Consider the following 21,802-nt stretch of genomic DNA (forward strand, 5'->3'; position numbering starts at 1 on the left):
TTTCTGCGCGGGAGCTCATGAATAGGGAGCGAAAGAGGCCGAACATGGCATGAGAAGAGTTGTTCACACACATATTATCTTAAAATGCAACGTTAGGTTAGCTTGAACATGAGGGGAAAAAATCTATGATTTCAACATTATGGGGACTGTTTCTGTAACAAGCGAAACATTTTTACAAATTTGAAGGGGAAAATACAGAAAAGAGTAACACAATCCAGCATTACCGGAGCTGTGGAGATTCCCTGCAAAATATGAGTGGGTGGCGGTTGGATGTAAGGTCAACAATAAATGTATTCAATATTTATTTATTTAAGCTTTATTTAAACATGTTCTATGTTCGACATAAATAATCTTTTTTTTTTTCAAACAAAATCTGATCAAGACAAGCAGCAAATCTCCAATTCTACAACAATTACAGCCTGTAGAAAGAACGCAACTAAATTATGCGTAAAAACACGGTCAAAGACGTACAGAAGTTGAACTGTACGCAGGCCTTTGTATTTCCGTGTTTTCATACGTCTGCTGTTCGCTCAGAGTTCCCAGTAAGATGCCCAGTAAGCTCCATTCTGCAGAAATGTCAGGCGCGCGCACCCCCTGTGCCATTTCAATGGAAGGTGTAGTGTCTGCACCGAGGCGCGGAACAACAAACCGCCACAAGGAAGTAAATAAATAAAACTTCACGAGACTCTGCTTCTGATGGAAATATTTCTAATGATGAGACTTAACTTGTTTGCCATACTAAAGAAATTCGCCTGAAATTGTACATGAGGAGTTTTCTATTAATTGTCAGAAAAAGTTAAAATTAATTTGATCTGCCTTTTTCACCTGTGGAATATGTGAAGGTGTATAGGCTGTTGTTCATTGTGTTGGAGGTGGAAATGATGATGATGATGATGATGATGATGATGATAATAATAATAACAACAGTGATGGTGATGATGATGAAGACTGGACGAGAGATAACGCTCAGGGTGTGAGTTTTTTGTTTTGTTTAAGCACCTTCAGTCTACCACCAGCATCGACCAGAATTACGCCAAATTAATTTCACAGTTTGAGAGAGCTTTGCCAAGTGCGTGTTTGAAGTTTCGGTAAAACACACAAACGCACCCCTACACACGGTGAGAAAGAGGAGTTACAGGGAAGAAAATAGAAAACATCTCCATCAGCGGCGCGGTGAAGGCAGAGCCGTGAGCGGAGTGGCACAAGCGAAGCAAGGCAGGCCTGCCCGCCTAATTAATGCAAAATTGATTACACATTTAGCACTTATTTGAGCAATTTATGCGGCATTTACATTCGTATAAGCTAATGTCCAGTGTCTTCAATATTATCATCATCATCATCATCATCATCATCATCATCATCATCATGTGGCTTGATCACAAGCAGGCATGAACCTGCACGCTCATATGTGTATAGAGGGGAAAGATGAGTAAACAGAGCTGCACAACTGACATTGTCAATTAAGATGTCTTACTCGGGCATTTCTTAGTGACATACACACAGATACACACACACACACACACACACACACACACACACACACACACACAAACACACACACACACACACACACACACACACAAACACACACACACACACACAGAGGGGCCTCGCACGTGATCTCTGACTTAATGTGTGCGTAAAAGCTGAGTTGGAGTTGTGGTCACATTCAGGGTCCTTCTCCAAACTACTTGAGAGTGACGAGCCTGTAACATGAATACTGCGACCCCTGGAAGACTGACAACTACTGCGGTGCACCTAATGGGGATCTTAATAAAGTATCTATGTACCCCAAGTAACAAATCGATACAAGATGTAGGCCTATATCGATCAATACCTATGAAGTAGTCCTGATGAAATAATGCGTTCGGGTTTTGGGAGGCGGGGGCGCTGTCTAATATCCAGGAGAGTGTTTGCGGTCTTTTCAAATCATCCCTCTGGCTCACCACTCGTCTCGGTCCTCCCCTCTCTGTGTGTGATCGTGTATATTAAGACAAATCAAACTGCATGCTTTAAAAAGGTTCTGTCTCTCTGCTTTAAAGCACTGGGCATATCGTTATTTGATTCCCACCCCCACCGGCCCGCTTCTCCAGGAAAGTTTAGTCCTCTTTCGGCTATAAATATATAATTTTAATATAATAAACTATAAGCACCAGCCATCAAGCAGTGGTCAAATAGAAGCTTGCGTTTGGATTTATTTGGCATGCAATATTCAAGCTATCATATGAAATGTTGCCTGCTTCACTGGCATTGAGATAGGCTCACCGTGAGCGCGCTTGGGTTAAAAGAAAACTGAAATAGGCTAGGCAAAATGGGGGGAAATTCAACATGGGGTATATTCACAGTCTTGCACTACATCAGCTGCAGTTGTCTTTATCTCCCCTATTTATATCATCACAAAGCGCTGTGCCCCTTTTGAAAGTCTGGCAGTGTTTTTTTCTTTTTCTTCTTTTTTTTTCAACTGAACTTTGCCATGTTGGTGTTGATTGGTCCTTCTTTCTGCAATTTTTTTTTCTCAATTTCTCTTCTTCCTAGGAAATGAAAACTCCATGAAGAGGAAAGGTTTGGTTAAATAGGATAAATCCTTGTTTAAATGGGCTTAAATGATCACTAGTTTTTATATGTGGACGGTGTGTTGAGGACAAGTGTGTAGTATGCACTACATGCACTCAGGAGGTCGAACGCAGTGCCTATACTATTTTCTCTACAACTCCCAAACCCGCTTATGTCCAATATCAAGGGACAAAAAGGCGCTGATGTTGCTCAGCACTATAAATTATAGCCGCGGGTCACATTTGATGTGCAACAATTTCGAGAAAAATCCAGGGTTATCCCTTAATGTTATTTTATTTTAATACAAGTCTCCCAAATAGACTCCTGACTTTTTCTCTAACCCTTGCTCCTTCTGATCATGTTAAAAACTACAACATCACATGGGGACTCTCGTGTCCAGTGGCCACACACTACCTTCTCCACTCACACAGACAGACGCAGTGGGATACAGAGTGGATGACAGGTGCTTAAAACATACATTACTTGTAAAGTTACAGCCTAATAGCAGTCGGCAGCTGCTGTCGTGGATGTGCGAGGAGGCGCCAGCGTGTGCAGCGCTTGTCGCTTTTCCCTTTGTGTTAAAGTGAGCCGAGGTCTACAAGGTCTTGGAGCTACAGTTCCGGGGTTAGCGGGTAGATGGCACAATTTTCTTACATTTATGGGCAGAATGTAGGAAGCCTTGTGCACTAAGTAGAAGTGAGAGACAATTTGTGTTAATGGCGAAAGATTAAGTGGAAGAATGTTCAGAAAATGATAAAAAAAAAAAAGCTAAGTTTAAAAATAAAGACAAATTCAAAATGAAAGAAAAACACTTTTGCTGTGGATTCAGGCTTTATCACTATGTTGTAGCCAATTTGTTAGAGACGAGAAATAATAATAATAATAATAATAATAATAATAATAATAACAACAATAATATGAATATGTTTTCTTTAAAGCCGGTGTACTAACATAAGGAACAGGTGCCCCATCTTGCTAAGCGTTTGACTTATGTGATACATTGTAAATGAGCTGCGGTGCCTCAACCTATATATGCAATAAAGCGCATGCTGCATGGGCTAATTTGTCATCGTGATAGTGCCAAGGTGCACATAATGTGCATATTTGTCGCTTAACTGTGCGGGCGTGCATGTGTGAGTGCACGTATGTGTCGGTGTGAAAGAGACAGAGGAAGAACGAGACTGCAAACCATATTCTTATCTTATTAAACAAATAGCCCCTCTAGCCCGTGAGCCCGGAATAAGTTCTCAGCTTCAGTGCGTAAACCCCAACAACCGCCGAAAATCAGCACAGACTCTACTGTACGCACGCCTCGGCCCCTCAGCATCATCAGCAGCCGGTAGGATTTGTTTGGGTGGGGGTATAGGGCTACCAGCTCGTGTGTCAAAAAGTTCTCACGTCACACAGACGTAAATAAAAGTGACGTCGCACCGAGTTACACCTCATTAGTCTTTTTGTACAATGCTAATAAATGAGCAGAAGTACAAATCATAGAGTCCAGCATATACATCACGCTCTGTCAACTAAAATCAGCCCGGTCAGTGTCGAGATCCATCCAAACCCATTCTGAAGCTCCACTTATTGTTTCAGTGTGTTTTAGAGAAGCCCTCGTGTGCTGATATTTTGAAGGATCGTGGAGTGTATTTTTCTTTATGGGTATACTAAATATTTCGTCCAATGAAATCATATTGGCTCACGGTAGTGGGATGTTTACCTTTAATTATCAATATGGGGTTCGGATTGGCCTCTGTGTGATATACCTCAGAGACAGTTTGGTTGGACAAGCAGTGGAAGCAGCACAGTGTGGATAAATAGCGCTTCAGCGAGAAGCCGAGGATGAAAGACCATCAGCATCTCATCATAATCATCATTTTTATCATTATGAACAGCAACAAATACACACACACACACACACACACACACACACACACACACACACACACACACACACACACACACACACACACACACACACACACACACAGAGCACCACCAGCAGCAGCAGCAGCAAAACCGTGGTGAAGTTGGCTTCCATACTCATCCTGATTAAGCCTCTATACAACAAGGCTAATTCTATTTCAGGCCTAACTCTCAAATCAGCCAATACTACTAATAATTAAGGATAGGCCAAAGGTGTATAGCATTACAATATCACGTGCGTAAATAATTGACATGCAAACCCACTTCTTGGATATTCACACATTTCTACATTTAAGATTGAAAAGTTCAAAAGTGTAGCTTTCAGCAACTTCCTGTCAATCAAGCTCAGTGATTCAGTTAAAAATAAAGGGTAGACCATAATAACGCAAAGAACAGCCAGTTATATCAATAGAAAGCAATTTGCTTTTCACAAAATAATGTAAAGTTGTTGTTTTTTTCAGTCAATATAACTTATATTATTTGGATGCTACTGTTTATGCTTTATGAATTCATGCCATCAATATTTATGTGAGCGTCCAAAGGTGAAACTGTTCTCTGCGGTGGGGAAGCTGAGTTGGGTATTTCTCCACTATGTCCCGTGTGTGTGTGTGTGTGTGTGTGGGGGGGGGGGTCTACTGTTATGAAATGTTATTATCTGTTGAAGCAGGGCGCCTTATTACAACTGGTGTATCCTATTCCTGAAAATTAACCGACATCAGCCTTCAATGCGTTATTTTCCAAACAGTCTAGTAGGCTACGTTACTGATCGGCATTTTTATTGAAAATAATCTTAACCTTGTAGCAAAAAGTAAAGGCGTTGATCAGGCCTGTTGGCTGACTGATTAATTATTTTGTAATTCATTAATCACTTTCATGGGGCAAAAGGGCAACATCCTGCCACAGCAAATTGACTCCACTCCCCCCCTCCAACCGAGCACACACACACACACACACACACACACACACACGCACACACACACACGCACACACACACACACACACGCGCGCGCACACACACACACACACACACACACACACACACACACACACACACACACACACAAGGACAAGTTCACACGTACGTTTGGGAAGTAATAAAACATGGAAAAACTTGTGTTTTCAAATTCATAAATTATAATTTAATACCAAGAACAAATTTACAGCAGAATGCTTGTTTACAATAAGCTAACACAAACAAACAAGAATTGTGTTCAACTATAAACTTTCACACACACTCACATATATCACTTGCAATTAATAATAATAATCATAAAAAAAGTATCTATACGTTATCAATACCCTGCAGTCATATATTTTTATATATTTATATAAAAACGTGGGTCAGTTTAAACTGTTCATAATTACAATCATGTATCATTCTCTGGTCCATATGTGGCTACGAACAGCCAAAGATCAGTGTTCAATCAGTGATCCCTTTTAATTCAACCACAACATGGTGTTTTTGTGTGTGTTGAAGAAAAGCCTCAAAACAAGGACAAAATTGCTAGCTTCCAAATACACACACGCACGCACGCACGCACGCACACGTTCTCACACACGCGCGCGCACACACACACGTTCACGCACACCACGGCACCTGTCAAAGACCAAAGGAGCAATAACACTAAAGTTAAAATATCAACTCCTTTTCTCAAACCTGCTCACCCTGTTTAAGTCTGTAGCCTAATAATGAACGTCGTTTCTTTTCTTTTTTGTTTCTTTAAATACAAGGGCTAGTGTACTGAATGCACAGATTATATCTATACAGTCAAAAAAGAGAGAGAAAACATTTACATTTATATATCAAAGGTAAAATAGGTTAGCGACCTGTGGCCATGCATTCACAGTCTAAATATACATGAAAAAGAAAACATTTGTAGTAATATGTATATACATTAAAAACATAAATTTCAGTGCTACTAGCTAAGTCTGCCACTCAATTTTGAAGACGTTGTATTACCGAGAAAAAAATGGCAACCACAGATTTTTCTTAATCACATATACTTTGTATAAAGGAAAAACTCGTTGAAATGAATTGACCTATATTTACAAGAATACTGCCTCTAATCAGTGTTTTTCAAGTGAAATACACGACTGAAGTTTCAAATCTAATTGTGTTCCTCCAAAATGTTGTCGGCCTACTTTAACAACGTTTTGATAAGAAATCACATCATGCTTGTCAGGCACTTAATGCTTGAAGTGAATAAAGGTTGACATTTCAGGGACGCTTTAATAATACTGCTATTAAACACTACTCTGGCTAGGCTTCAAACTTTTATGACCCTTGACCTCTCCCATTTTTTTTTTTTTTAAACAAGTTTAGTTATGCTTTTTAGTGCAGTTTGAGCTACTGCAAACGCCCTTGAATGCACATATAACACATTAAGAGCAACCTGTAGATACCTCTGTAACAGCAGGATAGGCAACTTGTAGGATTTATTTCATTGTATCCAATTGGGGAACATATGCCAACTATTCAAAGCTGGATGAAATGGGGAAGACTTTTCCGCAAAAAAATTTGGAAAACAAACTGGATCGTGTAACGTCATATTAATAAAGAGAAAACATGTTTCCGCTGGGTCATAAAGTTGAACAAAAACGCCCTTTTCCCAGATGGTATTGGTCATCCTAAGAATATAAGTGCGCTTGCAGCATTAAGCCTATAGATTATTAGCCTATACTCCTATTGCTGTGGTTTTAATTCTTTTTAGAACTTTTTTTTTTATTATTTTTTTTACACCTTTTCAAAATAAATCATTGTCTTAGAAAATAACACCACCTGTACTACAGAAATCACATAGGCCGGTTTGGAACCAGAAAGGAGGAACAAAGAAAGTACAAAACACAGCTATACATGGACACAGGACAAGTCATTTGAGAAATGAAAATTCACGTTTCTTATTTTCCCTTTCTCCAGTTTTTTTCTTTTTACCCAAATTATCATTTTTAAATGCACTTAATACTTAAATTTTCCTTATAAGGATCAACAAAATCCCCTTTCCTTTTTTTTCCTCATTTTCTTCTTTCATTAAAAAAAATGAATCGGAGCAGGTTGTTCTGCATGAACACTGGGAGCTTGTATCTGCCATTTTGAAAGTTCAGTGGATGTCTCAATTTTTTTTTTTTTTTGGAGTAGGGGGGAATTCACAGTCATTTACGTCAATGTCTTTCTTCATGAAAGCCAGCCCCGTGTAACAGCCGGTTGGTTTTTAATTCCTTCCACAAAAGCAGCTATAATCATTGTAGTCTCGCAGCCCCCAACCCCACCTTTTGTTTGTTCGTCTCCTTCTTGGTTTACTGAATTGACATGTAAGGCCAGTTAAAACTGCTCCCCGAAAGCAACATATCCCTGATGAGAGTTTCAATTGGGGTTTTACCTACCAATCGGACGAAAAATAATTGTTCTATGACCGAGGAAGAGACTGTGCGGAGGGAAGGCAAGCGGAGTAACAACTTCCCAAACCGTGTTGGCTGGTTGGGATACTGGCTCCGGACATATTCCTCCAGGGCGCACTGGGACTTCTCCTGCAAACTTTCCACATGGGCCACATCTGAGAGGCCACAAGCATCTGGGAGGGGGGGAAAGCAAATAAACATTAATAAAGTGTAACCTAAAGTGTTTCTCTCACTAGGAGTTTTTTTCCCCTACTGTGGTGATATACTGGCGGAAATGAATAGCCTGTCACGTTTAGGGGGGAAAAAAAACAATTATTTTAGGAAATTATTCTTAAAAGTGGAGTGTATTTGTCTCGAGGCTTGTATTCATAAATAACTAGTGCACATATTTTTCAGTGTATGAAAAATATTTAATAATAACATTGCGATAGGCGAATAATTGCCACACCACAAATGAAAAAATATAGTTCTGCACTATTGTGATAACTTCTATTGATTTAACAATTATATAATATTTTATTTAAAACATATAAATATATAGACGAAATAACTTAAAGAGGCAGAGTAAACTGTGAGTGTTGCTTTGCCACTATCTTAATTCGGTGTTCCTCCTTTCATCGCTACTATAACTCGGTTATTTCCCTCGATAAAGCCACTTAAAAGTGAATTAAATAATTAAGCATATTCATAGCTAAAGACTGTGTTTCAGATGGGCCTGTCTTTCCCAGTCAGTGGCAGAGCGAGGAAGAGAGGAGGGGGAGGGAGAGAGGGAAAGACAGGGAGACCTACTGACCTTTAGTGAGCAGAGATTTAGCTTTGAAAAAAGGCCCATAGCCTACGGAGTTGCCGTCATACTATACCACCAGAGTCGCATAATCACTATCTATGCTGCTGCATGTGGGCGGCAGATGATTATGTGCCAAAAACGCTTGTACGCGCATTGGTTAAGTTTGTAAAGTTTCTGCATGACAACAACCAAACAACCAAAGTAGCAAAGGCGTGTCATTCAAGCTACAACACACAGCTCATGTTCATGCCTCCGGGACTCAGGTATGGAGGAGACAAATTAAGCCATCGTGGCCCCATAAAGGCTTAATAATAAAATCCAATGACCTGAAATGTGATTTTGTTTTGTGTGTGAAAGGGCTAACAAACCATATTGGGCTGCTAGAGCTAAATGAAATACAGAGGCTGATGTCTTGCAGGTATGATATCAATTCAAAGACATGCATTCATTATATGGTGAAACCTTGTAAATCTCTTCCACGGATTTTATTTTTTTTAATGTTTAATGGTGGAGCTAATGTAACAAAGTAGCTGGGAAGTTTGGGTCATGACCTAGTTCTGGAGTCCAGAGACTTTTGAATCCTACTAGGCGAAGAGAATATTTCTGCAAATAAAAATTAAAGCCGCACCCATTGGCACTACTCAATATCACACAATACTATGCGATTCTGACATATTTGCAATTACAGGGTGTGCATGGGTCCTACATGCTTTTTGTCGGACGTCTGTCCCCTAAATGACACGAGAGCGTTGAAACCTGCGCTTTGCTTTTACCATGTGCAAATGGGACATTAGGCTTGTCTTTCTTTTTCTATTCCCCTCCCCCTCTGAGCCTGACATCATTTATATCTGTCATTCCCTACAAACAAGACGTGGGGTATACACACACTGATAAATGGCGGAAAAAAAATATGAAAGTGTAGCAATTAATCTGTAAGCTATTGGATTCTCCAAAAATGTGTTAATAGCTAGATTTTATGATGCTTAAGGTAATTATTATGAAGTTACCGGTTTTACTTAACTCGAGATTATGTTGTAATATTTCAGTCACTTCCTTCTGTTTTGTTGTCAATTTAATTTAAAAATCCCTTGCGTGGTAATGCCACAATTTCCAGTTTAGCATTGTGTGCGTGTGTGTGTGTCTGTGTCTATTAAATAAGGTGGTTTTATAATTAAGTAGCCTAAAGCCTATCCAAAATCCCTTGACCATGAAAGCAGCATATAGGTTGACGTTTAGGGTGTTAATCTAAGACAAGCAACAACATTTATAGTCAGTGTATATATTTAGGTCAGCGTTGATTTAGCTGATGTCAGTGAGCATGTTTGCGACATTCACACAGACTGAACTTGGAGTGTGCCAGTCTATTGTCTTACCTGTGGTGAAGAGCACAATTGCCTTTAAGCAGCTATATTCAGCAGAGTCAACGTGCAAAGCTTTGAGCTTTTCCACTTGTTCTTGGAAGATCCTAATGTGGTCCATAAAGGCCACCACTCTGTCCGCAGACATGGGGGAGGCGTGAAGGCCAGCCGCCGCCAGGAGAGGAGCCACATGCAGGGGCATGGAGCACTGCGCGGCGTTGAGCACAAATAACTCACTCCACGTCAACCTCAGAAGAGCCACCTGGTCGGTGATCTGAAGGTCTGGAAAGAAGGGAATATTCCTGGCCCACTCCACGGCGCTGAAGAGCATCCTGGCTGCTAGTTCACAAATGTTCTCGATGCCCATTATGTTGTTGGGTTGCATGCACTGACTGCCATACCGGGACGTCGGGTAGGGCTCCGCTCTCAACAGAAGAGAGATATATCCGGATAAGTAGGAATGACAGTGCAGTGGGTCTCCATTTGTCAAGGCGAACTGACCGTGGTGTGGCTGTGTGGGTGGCACCCGTCCCCTTTGCACGGCTGCAGTAAAAAGAGAAACTACAGATATTGAAGCCTGAATTCTACAAATCATCACACTATATCATTCTTGGCATAGACACTGCTGTCAAACATTGTACATTTTAACAGTGCAGAAAACTGAATCAAAAGATCACACCCTAAAACAAGTGACACACAGCATGTTTGCTATATAGCCATCATAACACACACACGCGAGCACGCGCGCACACGCACACACACACACAATCTTATTGCATAGGAGTTTAAAAAGGTTGCACAGATAACAAAGAGACAGATAATGTAGACTAGGCTACTGAAACACCAGATATGGGCTTTAAACACGTTTAATACAACACATGCATATGTCTAGCTTTAAAATTATGTTATTCGGCAACAGCAACATGAGCTGGCTGTGAAGGAACACAAAGAGGGCAAGGGAGACCTTGCATGTTTAACCCTTAACCTACTTAGCAATTCATCTCGTTTTACCATACATGCAGGCCTGTTTTCGACTAATATTCAAATAAATTATCAAGGTTATATGGAGGCTTTGTGTGCATAATTCACACTGATGTCCAGTTTTAGACACAGTGAACAAGACATGCGGGGTAGATTTAGAGATGTAGCCTGAACACGCTATCTCTTAATTCGATACTCGCCATAATAGCGCAGAAGGCTATTGTATAATCTATTCAGTACAGATGTGGCTCTACGCTCATGGTTTTATCAAAATATAAAATTCGATAGCCCTAGCCTGGCCAGGGGTCGGATCGTATTTGTGAAATGCAGAGCTATAATTCGCTGGAGCTGGATACTATAATGTAACGGCTAAAAGGAGCTCCGGCGAGCCCCGGCTCGACCACAGCAGAGAGCGGCTCCATTGCGTGCTCTTGCCGCACAGCCTGGGAGGGAACAGTCGGAAGAGAGAACAGGCTATGGGGGCGACATAAGATGTTTTCCTATCTGGAAGCCTACAAGCACAAACACATACATAAATAAGAAAACATAAAGTCCCAATACCTTCCCGTCTCATGCCGACTTTGAGGCATTTTTTGAGGCGGCAGTACTGACACTGATTGCGGTGATGTTGGTCGATTGGACAATTCCTGTTGGCACGGCATGTGTAAGTGAGGTTCCGTCGTACGCTCCGTTTGAAGAAGCTTTTGCAGCCCTCACAAGTAAACTGGCCATAGTGTTTGCCACTAGATTTATCCCCACAGACCACGCATTCAATGTGCTGTGGCTGTTTCTCCGACTGCTGCGTCGTCTGGTTCGTCGGCGTGGACTGTGTGTTGTTCGGGGGTCCTTGGACCGGAGTCTGAGGGGTCGGAGGGGCGACCTGAGAGGCTGTCAGATTCAACTGGCCTGGTTGAGGGGTGGGAAGAGATAGTCCTCCTTGGGTTTGCGAGGAAAGGGTGCCTTGGGTGTCAGCCACATCGTCCTGGGAGCCTCTCCACACTACCATTGCCATATCTATCAGTCAACGTAAAGAAACTTTTTGTCTGCCGTGTTGGTGTCGCGGTGAATAATGTCTCAAGGAAACGCGGTAAACTGTGATTAACAGCCGGACACACACAATGTCAAATCTAGCCTACGTTGAATCCACTCAGAATCTCCTGATAACTGTCGATTTATTGCTGTTGGAGACGTTGCGAAGCACGTTTTCAAAACTGATGCGATGGCGAGCTGAGTCGCTGCCTTGCGCTTAAAGGCCAAGTCCAGGGGCGCTTACAGTCAGCCATCCAGTACACCCATCAATGGGAAATGTAGGCTAAATATTAAAATAATCAGCCGAGGTAGCATGGACTATTCAGTGAATGATGGAGCAGGGTTGGTAAGACCGTGCCTGTAGCAGCATAAAACAATTGGTGAGCACACTGTAGCAGCTACTATCAAGTTCCAGCACAAGTCTTGAAGAAGAAAATCACCAACTGGGTAAAAAAATTGCGTCTTCTTCCTTTTCTTCTTGTGAGGTAGCGCCAGCAAGCGCGCAGCTGAAGCCAATGTTTTTGGAGAGCCTGGAATATGAAGACAACTCTCCCCAAAAAAAGCGAAAGCACTAAAACAAAAAACAAAAAAACTAAGATCACAACCTACAAACCTCCTCCGTGCACTGAAAAATAATAGGAAAAAGGAGTAGAGAATCAAAGTGATCAAATATGTTAAAAAGGCGGAGGTTAGGAAGTGATTTGCGATTGGTAGGAGCCGGGCTGGCAGAATGCTTTCTCTCTGATCAGCTCACTGAGCTCTCTATATAGTGAACTTTGACACGACTGCTGCAACTTAGCACACGTTACCATGGAGATCAGCTGCCATATAAGGAAGGAGAGTGTGTTTGACTGGTCAGAGCTCAGGGACCTCCCCCTGAACCCCATTGGCTAGTCGGCACTTGTGCTACTTGGTACCTTGCCAGAGCCAGCATGGAGGTCGAGAGGGCCGCTTGGTCCTAAAAAGAGACGCTTTTCGGGAAAAGGAATCATTTCTAGTCACTCAAATCGCACAGACTATAGAATATACTCACATTCCCGGTAAAGCCTTATCAATTGCATGAAGAAAACACAACATCTTTATTCAATTCTCTGCCTCATATTGCGTTACAGTACATAGGCTATCCGTAGCCTTAAATCAGAAATATCCAAAGAGGTTTTGTCCCTGAGACACAGGTGCACCTTCTGGTCATGATCTGTTCTCATTACAATAAAACTGTCTATCTATTGTACCCAAGTCTTTATCTTTTAGGTGTGTGGATAAAAAGACAGAATACACATTTGAGCAAAACACACAAGAAGAAAAAGAGACAAAACAAGACACTCTTACTGAATGATACTCTAAATTAAGATTGTGGACATTAAAGGATAATTGTGAATAAAACAGCACGTGGAGACTTATTTGGACTATCCACATGTGAAGCAATACGCTGAAAGGGGTCACAATAATAACACGATGTCTTCTCAATCTGTACATTTCCCCCCACATTTGTCCAAGTTCCTGTATTTGTACAGGCTAATATACCTATTAGCGCTTCTAATCACACCAGGTACCATTCTTCACCATCCACATCTCTTATAAAAATGTTATGATAGGCTACTGACATCATCTGGACACCCGCTGTAGCCTGCTAATCCCCCACGGCCGCAAATATCCCTAACACACCAGGTCAGAACGGCCAAATCTGGGTCTCAGAAGTCAGAGCTTTTTCTGTATGCGGTCAAAACGTGAAATCACTACAGCTTTAAACAGGGACTACATTTAAAAATGTTTACATCTACAGTTTGGGATGATGGCAAACAGTGAAGGATGCCTTGCATGTAAAACGGGGTCAGTGGTTGCTCAGAGGTGCTGCCTGCCTGGTTTATATTGTTTTAGGCTTGTATTTAAACAGAGGTAAAGACTGGTTTACTTTATGTCCGGAGGCAGTCAAAGTTGAGCTGCAGGTAAAACTTCACGGAGCCATACAGATGAACTATATGGTCTGAGCTGTGTGTTAGTCTATAGAGAGAGCAGCAGCAGCAGCATGCATTGTCGCAGGATGTATTACAGTATATGGGTGCCCCCTAGCGTATGAAGCTTTTGCTTCAAATAAGATTCAATTTAGAGGAGCCATCCGACACGGAAACTGCTTCAGTCTCTTCTCCCACATCGACCAAACTAACGAGCACCATCTTAAACTGATGCCTGTTTGTTTAAATTCTGTTTTACATGACTTGGACGGCAAAGCTTTGAGAGTTGCCAAAGTTGGATTTACTTTTTGCCACTTCAGGCAGTCCCAGCGGTGGTATTTAGACCAATGATGTCTTTATTCTAAAACAAATGAGCCGATTATATTTTGTCTGCATGATTATTGTCTCGGTTTTATTGACAGAACCCGTGAAAACGGAGAGTCTGTAAATAACAAACTGCGAAAGGTATCCATTTACCGAGGATCCAGCTTCAAATGGTAAGTATACATTTTGCACACTTTATTAGGATAAATCGGCAAAGCAGCGCTGCGTTATTTCTCAACTCTAAATTAAATATCGTATAAATAAGCGAACAGACGCATCTGCTGAAATAAAGCATGCACTGCTGCAGACAGAGAATATAGTAGCGTACATATACGATGTTTGTTGTGCGCATTGAATACGGGCGACTCTGTCAGTCATTTTCGCGTATTATCCAAGTGTTCATTTATATGATGATCACAATAAGCCCAACAAGTTTGCAGATACCAATTCATAAAGTTATGTGATAGTGATAGAGAGGAAGGAGGCTGTATTCTTATAGTAACACACCACCTACCAAATGCATATGTGGCTTCGTCCGTAGCGGGATGCATCTTCTCTCTTATTCAGAATATATTTTGTCTTCTCTTTTTCGACACAGTGCTCAGAATGAAACTGGCAAAAGCTTCCTCTCCAACAGACGGGAGCAAACATAAAAAGCACGCTGTTTATTGGAGAATCTGTAAATGTCTGATCATGCGAAAACTTTAGAGAGCCGGAACAAATAACTGATTCACGTCAATGTATTGTTGAGCGAGGAATTGGAAATATAAGTGCCTTCCGAGCAGAATATCATTTGACTGCCTCTGAAAATGATAGGCAGGTTTTACAGCAAAGCAGAGATCCTGTGCGCCTTTTCTCTCCTAGAGTAATATGGCCAAAGCGCGCTCGTACGCCGCTGCTTTGTGTGGGCTACTGAGAGAGGGAGGGGGTGAAGTCAGAACAGACACCTGTCTTTAAGTGTGGCGAGCATGCATTGTGGGATTCTGCATATAACAAATTATATGGAGATTGGAAGTAAAGATGCATTAAGACCTATGATTAGAGCTGTAATTAAAAACAGCCAACATTTTAATTTTATTGTAAAAAAACCCCCCCCAAAAAACTAGTGTGCTTAAATGGAGCCTATACCAGCAGTGACTATTGTGATATTATTATTATCATTATTACTAGTATTAATTGACATTAATTAATAATAATACATATATAAAATTATTGTTTGCATTGTACAAAATAAATATGCAAGCGACTAAATGAACAGTATCTCTCTTATTTTTACTGCTACGCCTCTAGCAATTATACGCAATGCAGAGAATAAGAATGCCTATATGATATGATAATAGCCTCAATTAACCTTGCGTAAATCTATACTGGGTTGAAAAATGAACAGCTTTTTATCCACGCATAAACATTTCCACACCAACACAATTGATTTGCTATTAAACCCCCTCCGAAAGTCTTGTGCTGCAGTTTTTATTTCCCCGGTTTAAAAGTTTCCTCTGTGTGTGATTCGTAGTTGTTCTCCCTTCAAGCAGAGGATAAAAGCACTATATGCTCAGCGAGCCTGCATGCACACAACAATAGGGCTGCCCAACGGGACCAGTATCGATTAAGACGAGACAGAGGATGTCGCCTGCACTAAATATTTACTGATCACACACAAATAGCTGGATCTTTAACGATTTCCCATGCTCCAGCTGGGAGAAAGGACTAAATCACTTTATTATTGTTAGTAAAACAAAACACACGTTCTGGAACACAGGAGTGGAGATGTGCTGATTGGGATAAGTGCAGTTAAATGAATCGATAGTGAGTAGATAATAGTTGAGATTTACGAGGGTGCAAAGAAAAAGCTTTCACTCATGTATCAGGTTAAAACTGACACGTGCACTGCGATTGGTAATTCTTTTTATATATGCCAACGCGCGCGCACTGGTCAAAACAAGTTAAAGGCAACATATTGTAGACTAAACCTACGTAACTACCAGCGTGAATTGGGTTAAAATTATTGCATATTAATCTGACTTTTTTCTTTTCTTTTCTTTTTTTTTTTTTTTTTATAAAAAGGATTGTGCTGCTGACGGCAAGACACTCCTCTCACACATGTGTAAAAACTGGGATGAAAGTTGACTTTAATCCCATCTCTGCCTTCATGAAGTCCTTCATTCAGATAGGGGGATACTGACCCGGAGGTCTCCAAGTTCCCGGCCTAATTAACCCTCCAGACCCGCGCAGGAGCCAATGTTAACCATGCTAATCAACTTCAAGAGTCTGATTGAATTAGATGACTGGAATCAGGACAGAAACTAAATTGCCCCCACTTAAAAAAAACACCATGAAGAGAAATGTTTTTTTTTTTTTTAACAACTGACTCAATTTAAATTAACATAAAATGTAAAAATAGAGGTATTAATTTCAGATAACTAAACCTAGTTAACCGTCAACAGGTTTCAGCTGTTTCTAATATAAAATGTAACAGCACACTTTCAATATTCAAAACTGTCTTTTACAGCCACAAATTGTTTTGTCCTGCTTGATAAAGATCACTTGATTGATGGCGGTTGTGCCCCATATGTCATCGCAGTTTTATCTGCTGCATTGCATAATATCAATCAGTAGCCTACCCTAAAGGCTGTATTCCTCCCCTCTTTATAGCAGTGCTTCATTGTAATGTTGCTTATATGCAAAGATGAAAAAACTAGACCAATTAGCTATTCAAATGTGTGCTTAAACATTGGCTTCATTTAGGTGAAGAATATTCACTGACATAATTTAAGTTTCAAGAAGTTACTTTAGACTCATAGCAAGATATTCAGGAAGAAATAAAAGTAACCTAAGAAAAATATTCTATATAAAAGGATATTTAACATTTAGATTTTAATGATATAACATTTTTGGAAATTGTGTGGGCATAAAATGATTAGCTCAAAAGTAGTGCTATTTAATTTTTTGTTTTTTGACATACAGGTTTCATCCTGATAATCTTTGCTGTGTGCATATTCTTACAGCCTATATTTTCTTTTGATATGACTTTCTTCGTGGTTGAATAAGTGACTCTTAAGCATGGCTTTTACAGACTTTAATGACACAGCTATGTCTTGTCCTTCAGGCTTCTTAATAATATGTTATTACAGAAAATTGCATTCCATTATCACAATTAACATCCCCTTATTGTAAATATGTGTGTCTGTGTGTGTGTGTGTGTGTGTGTGTGTGTGTGTGTGTGTAAGCGATTTATTTGTTTGCATGCACAAGTAAGTTATATAGAGGCATGTATAGTGTGAGATAAAGGTTTACACCATTCACCTTTTTATGCTTCAGTGTTAGCAGACATACATATGTCTTAGATGAGACATAAAGAGTTCATTCAGTGGCGTAGATCACTTTCTCTCCGTCTGCGTGCCCCAAGGGCCACTATCTAAAAAGGCAATAGATCCCAGATAGCTCACTGTGTTCAATTTGCCAATGATAGATTATAGTGACAATTTAAACAGATATGGATCAATTTGTCTCAATGATAACTCTTTAGGCTGACTGCCAGCATGCTCTTAATGTATTTGTAAACGCTGGATGTTTGAATCGCGGCTGTTGAAGTGATCAAAACTGTAGAATGGAGAGAAGATATGAGAAGTGATAAATGATGTGTTGTTTTGGCTGCTAAAGACTGCATTGATGGAGCATACATGATGATTACTAGAGGCAGCAGCAATGACCAAGAGGTCAATGGTTTAACTCCAAGGACTTGCTGGGAAAGTCTGGGTAGGGCAATTGTGTGATAAGTGCTCTCTAACCCCCAGGAACTACTGCTGAAGTACCCTTCGGCAAAGCAGCTTAAACCCCATCTGTCCCAGTGGAGCTGCACAGCGACCGGCAGTACAAGACTGCGGTTTTACTGGTCACTTGCGAGATGTGTCTCTTTGAGTGTGACCTACCCTCCCTTTTTTTTTTTTTAAATAGGGAGAGTGGGCAGTCCACTCGCCTCACACTTTTTTTTCATGTACTCAGACAGTGAAAAAGTTTTGGAGAAGACACAAGAGAGAAAGCTGTGGCAGCATTCAGTCCTGAGCCAGACACAGTTCACATGTGGCCCCAAAGGCAGCAGACGGTGTATTGAATTACTGTAACTCAAGGTGTAATGTGGTAGCAGTGTGGGATATGTAAGAATTACACAAACGGATGTAGAGGAGGCTAACTTCAGCCTCAGCTTTCTATTACAGCTATAAAATGTTCAACTGCATGCTTTATTTTTCTTACATGTCACCTATAACCATTCATTAGTTGAAAAGGCAAACACACTTTCTATAGTCATCATCAATGTCTCATTATCATTAGATCTACAAATTATATAAAACTGCTATTGCCATGTGAAAACCTTGTATCTCTGGGTTTTGTGATTTTCATGTGTTAATTTACGGTATGACATGGTTTGTAGTACGAGGAGAAAACACTTCAAACCCAGCTGGATCAACTTAAAACCAGAGCCGTGTTTCTTATGTGCTGTGTATAATTGCAATTTGCAGTGTCACACCTGCCACATATTTGACTAATAAAGTTTTAAGACATCATATGAGCTGTGTTTTAACAGTTTTTCTTAACACGGCACCTAATGTTGTGCAATTACATTTCAAGAAGTGATTTTCCCAGTTTTATTGTGGTAGTTTACAATAAATGTGTTATTAAAGCTTTCTTTCTTTCACTGGAATTATTCAACTGTATGTGACATGCTATTAAAATCTACAATGATAGGTTGGAAACAGTGAGAGTGCAGCTCCCTATTTGTTTAATTATTCTGTTTAGCTAAATTTGACTTTGGCTTCACTGATTCTGCAGGATTTCCAGATAAAAAAAATACAGTGGAGATTTAGTGGGTACTGCAAGTTATTGAAAATAAGAATATTATATTCTACATTGTACAATGATATCATCTTTCTGTGGTGCAAATGTGCATGATTTAGAAATGTGCATGATTGTGAAAAAGTTAGAGTACAGTACTCACGTTTCCTGAAATTGAAACTGGAGTCAACACTAAAATTAACAACAGTAACATATTATATCAGGCGCTTCTACCAGTTCCAAGCATAAAGACTGCAGGCTGAGGAATCAGTCAAGCCGAAATGTTTTAACATAAGAATGCATTTCTCTGTGAAAGTGCTGCAGACATAAATTGCATCACTATGAACAAAACCAGCAGCCTGTGAATATTGACGCTGTTAACTACATCTCTACTTCCACAGGTACGGATTCAGCATTTGTGAATGGAACATATTGTATAGTAGCGACTGCATAACATATTGTATAATAGCAAATATTGCCATTTAAGGTTTTTCAATCACACACATTCCCATGTGATCAATGGTCCTTGTGAACTGATGGAGGGAATAAAAAGTGAATGGGATTTGATTACACCTTGACAACAGTGATGACTCCTTCTTGGTGCGAAGATGACCTCAAGGGGAAAAGCCATTAAATAAACAGGAATCACTTATTCACAGGATCTTGGTTACTATATCGTCATATGAGGACACGCAGAAGCTGCTTCCAGAGCTCACAGCATGAGAGTCAATACTCCCAGGATGATGTCATCAGAGTCAAATCTTAGACTTGCTCCACTGACAATAAATTGAGACGGGATTTGTGGACATGTGATAGTGCCCAGAGGTTAGACAAAGACATGAATTGATGTGCTCTAAAATACTTTCTCAGGTGTAAACAGAGGTAAAACAGTATTTGTTTGTGATGTGTAGTCCTGCTAATTAACTATCATTATCAGCAATTATAAACTTATACAAAACTTGTGTCTGTTTTTGTGTCATATTTCACTATTTTCACCAACACTATTCTAAACACATAATTTCAATGGCAGTTCTTATATCATGCAACCATTCTATAACCAAATGTCAGTATTTGAAGATGTTATCCATGTACATTAGGATCAATCAGGACAGTCACAGTCCACTACTTGATATTATGTAATACCAGTGCAGAGGTCAACAAAGAGCACATGAAGAATATGTGTTCTCCGCTGTACAAAGATAAATGTGTATTTTCTGAATGTGAACTGTCAAAATAAAATGCTACACTGCTGTAATGTGAAGCTGACTTGAAAGTAAATATCCACGTAAATGTTTTCCACCAAGTGGGACTCTAATTCATTATCTCTGAAGCAGCTCTTTACTTCACAGCCTGATGACATCACAGCTAAAAGTAGCCACAGCATTTGGTTTCCGTCAATAAGGGATCCATGGTGGTTTATGTTCAAATGTAAAGACATCAAGAGGAGGTGTAACCAACTCTCCTCCCTTGCATGTGTTACAACAACAAAATAAAGCACCTGATGACGGTGCTTACATGTGAGAAGTATTATCTAACAGTAACAACATTGGCATGAGTCTGATTAATTAGATATAACTTAAGACATAATTATCTTCCAAGATGGCCCCTCGACCCTACAAGTTATAGACTAAATTATCAGATTTTTTTAATGAGTTTTTACATGTCCAGAAGTAGTGAGGATTTATTATGGAGGAATGAGTTTAGATACCAGCCACTGTACTTTATTACCAGCATTATTGCAGAGGTGCAACGTGAAAACAAAATGAACAAAAATACAAAAATGGTTTAACATAGGCTAATGTAAACCTGTTAGGTATTTTAACTTCTTGTTAAACACAGCATCAATACTGTTTATCAAGTCATCAAGTCAAGTCAAGTCAAGTAGAACTTTAGATGTCCCCAAAGGGGCAATTGGTTTTGCTGTTTACAGTGCAATGACAATGTATTTTGATGAACTTAGCAATAAGCTACTCATATAACACACTCACACTGCATTACGACCTTGCACAATGGCACATCTTTTTTTTTATAATGCCTAGACGATATGATCAGAATCCATTGTTCAACAGGTTCAGCACAAACTAAAACAAAGATGTCAGGCAAACTTAAAAGACAGGGCGTTGACATCCGAGGAAATTCAAAATGTGGTGAACCCACAGAAAACACTTGTGGCTGAATCAGCTTTGGTGAATCACATTCAAAGAATTACATCTGTTTATGGATCAATCGACAGGCGTAACAGTTGTAAACAACACTGGTGGCTGTGGAGCGCTGTCTGTGCAGCCATATCATCTGGCATAGAGAAACTGGAAGGCTTTAAAGCAAACAAAGAACAAAATGAACTTATTAGCTGAGTGTAAACACTAGCAAGAGAAGAGCTACTGGATGAGCAGCACTGTCTTTGTAATAAAAAAAAATGTATTAACTGGTGTAATTTTCATTAAAATAGCTGGCACAGGAGTATGTGCCCTTGGGCAAAAATCTTCAAAAAGAGGGTAGCCACACATCTTGTGATGTCTGAAGTTGAGAAGCCTCATCTGGCTTGCAAAGAAACAAAATATCAGAAGGGGGGGGGGACACAAATCTTCAGTTGGTGTCAATTATATTATTATTTTAGTAAAAAAAAAAGGCTTGGGGCAGCGGTGTACTGAAGTGGTATTTACATACTCTTA

The 21,802-nt window shown here is 40.1% G+C and overlaps 1 protein-coding gene and 1 long non-coding RNA gene across 5 annotated transcripts; one reads left to right on the plus strand and one right to left on the minus strand.

Annotated features, from left to right (window-relative positions):
- Positions 1 to 5,589: 5,589 nt before the first annotated feature.
- nr2f2 (nuclear receptor subfamily 2, group F, member 2) lies at positions 5,590 to 15,165 on the minus strand. 3 transcript variants are annotated; one of them, XM_039808198.1, is made up of 3 exons: positions 14,815 to 15,165; positions 10,030 to 10,557; positions 5,590 to 8,042 (listed from the first exon to the last, which is right to left on the minus strand). In XM_039808198.1, the coding sequence occupies exons 1-3, from the start codon at positions 14,849 to 14,851 to the stop codon at positions 7,768 to 7,770; spliced, it is 840 nt and encodes a 279-aa protein (XP_039664132.1). In that variant the 5' UTR covers positions 14,852 to 15,165; the 3' UTR covers positions 5,590 to 7,767. The 3 variants fall into 3 exon arrangements, with proteins under 3 accessions (XP_039664132.1, XP_039664130.1, XP_039664131.1); XM_039808196.1 differs by lacking the exon at positions 14,815 to 15,165 and adding an exon at positions 11,557 to 12,822 and having other exon boundaries at positions 10,030 to 10,575; XM_039808197.1 differs by lacking the exon at positions 14,815 to 15,165 and adding an exon at positions 11,557 to 12,821.
- Positions 14,106 to 20,403, plus strand: LOC120563790. 2 transcript variants are annotated; one of them, XR_005640006.1, is made up of 2 exons: positions 14,106 to 14,473; positions 16,365 to 20,403. It is a non-coding gene; the product is annotated as an uncharacterized LOC120563790 (long non-coding RNA). The 2 variants fall into 2 exon arrangements; XR_005640007.1 differs by having other exon boundaries at positions 14,111 to 14,473; positions 18,095 to 20,403.
- Positions 20,404 to 21,802: the final 1,399 nt, after the last annotated feature.

This window comes from Perca fluviatilis, chromosome 8 (assembly GCF_010015445.1).
Source record: "Perca fluviatilis chromosome 8, GENO_Pfluv_1.0, whole genome shotgun sequence".
Taxonomy (NCBI): domain Eukaryota; kingdom Metazoa; phylum Chordata; class Actinopteri; order Perciformes; family Percidae; genus Perca; species Perca fluviatilis.

Bases quoted from the DNA above. Each gene is read 5' to 3' on its own strand.
- nr2f2 (XM_039808196.1), bottom strand. From the start codon at position 12,007: ATGGCAATGGTAGTGTGGAGAGGCTCCCAGGACGATGTGGCTGACACC. The intron at 10,576-11,556 runs GTATTGGGACTT...CAATATCTGTAG, and splicing joins AGTCGGCATGAGACGGGAAG to TTTCTCTTTTTACTGCAGCC. The intron at 8,043-10,029 runs GTAAGACAATAG...CCCCCCTCCCAG, and splicing joins AATTGTGCTCTTCACCACAG to ATGCTTGTGGCCTCTCAGAT.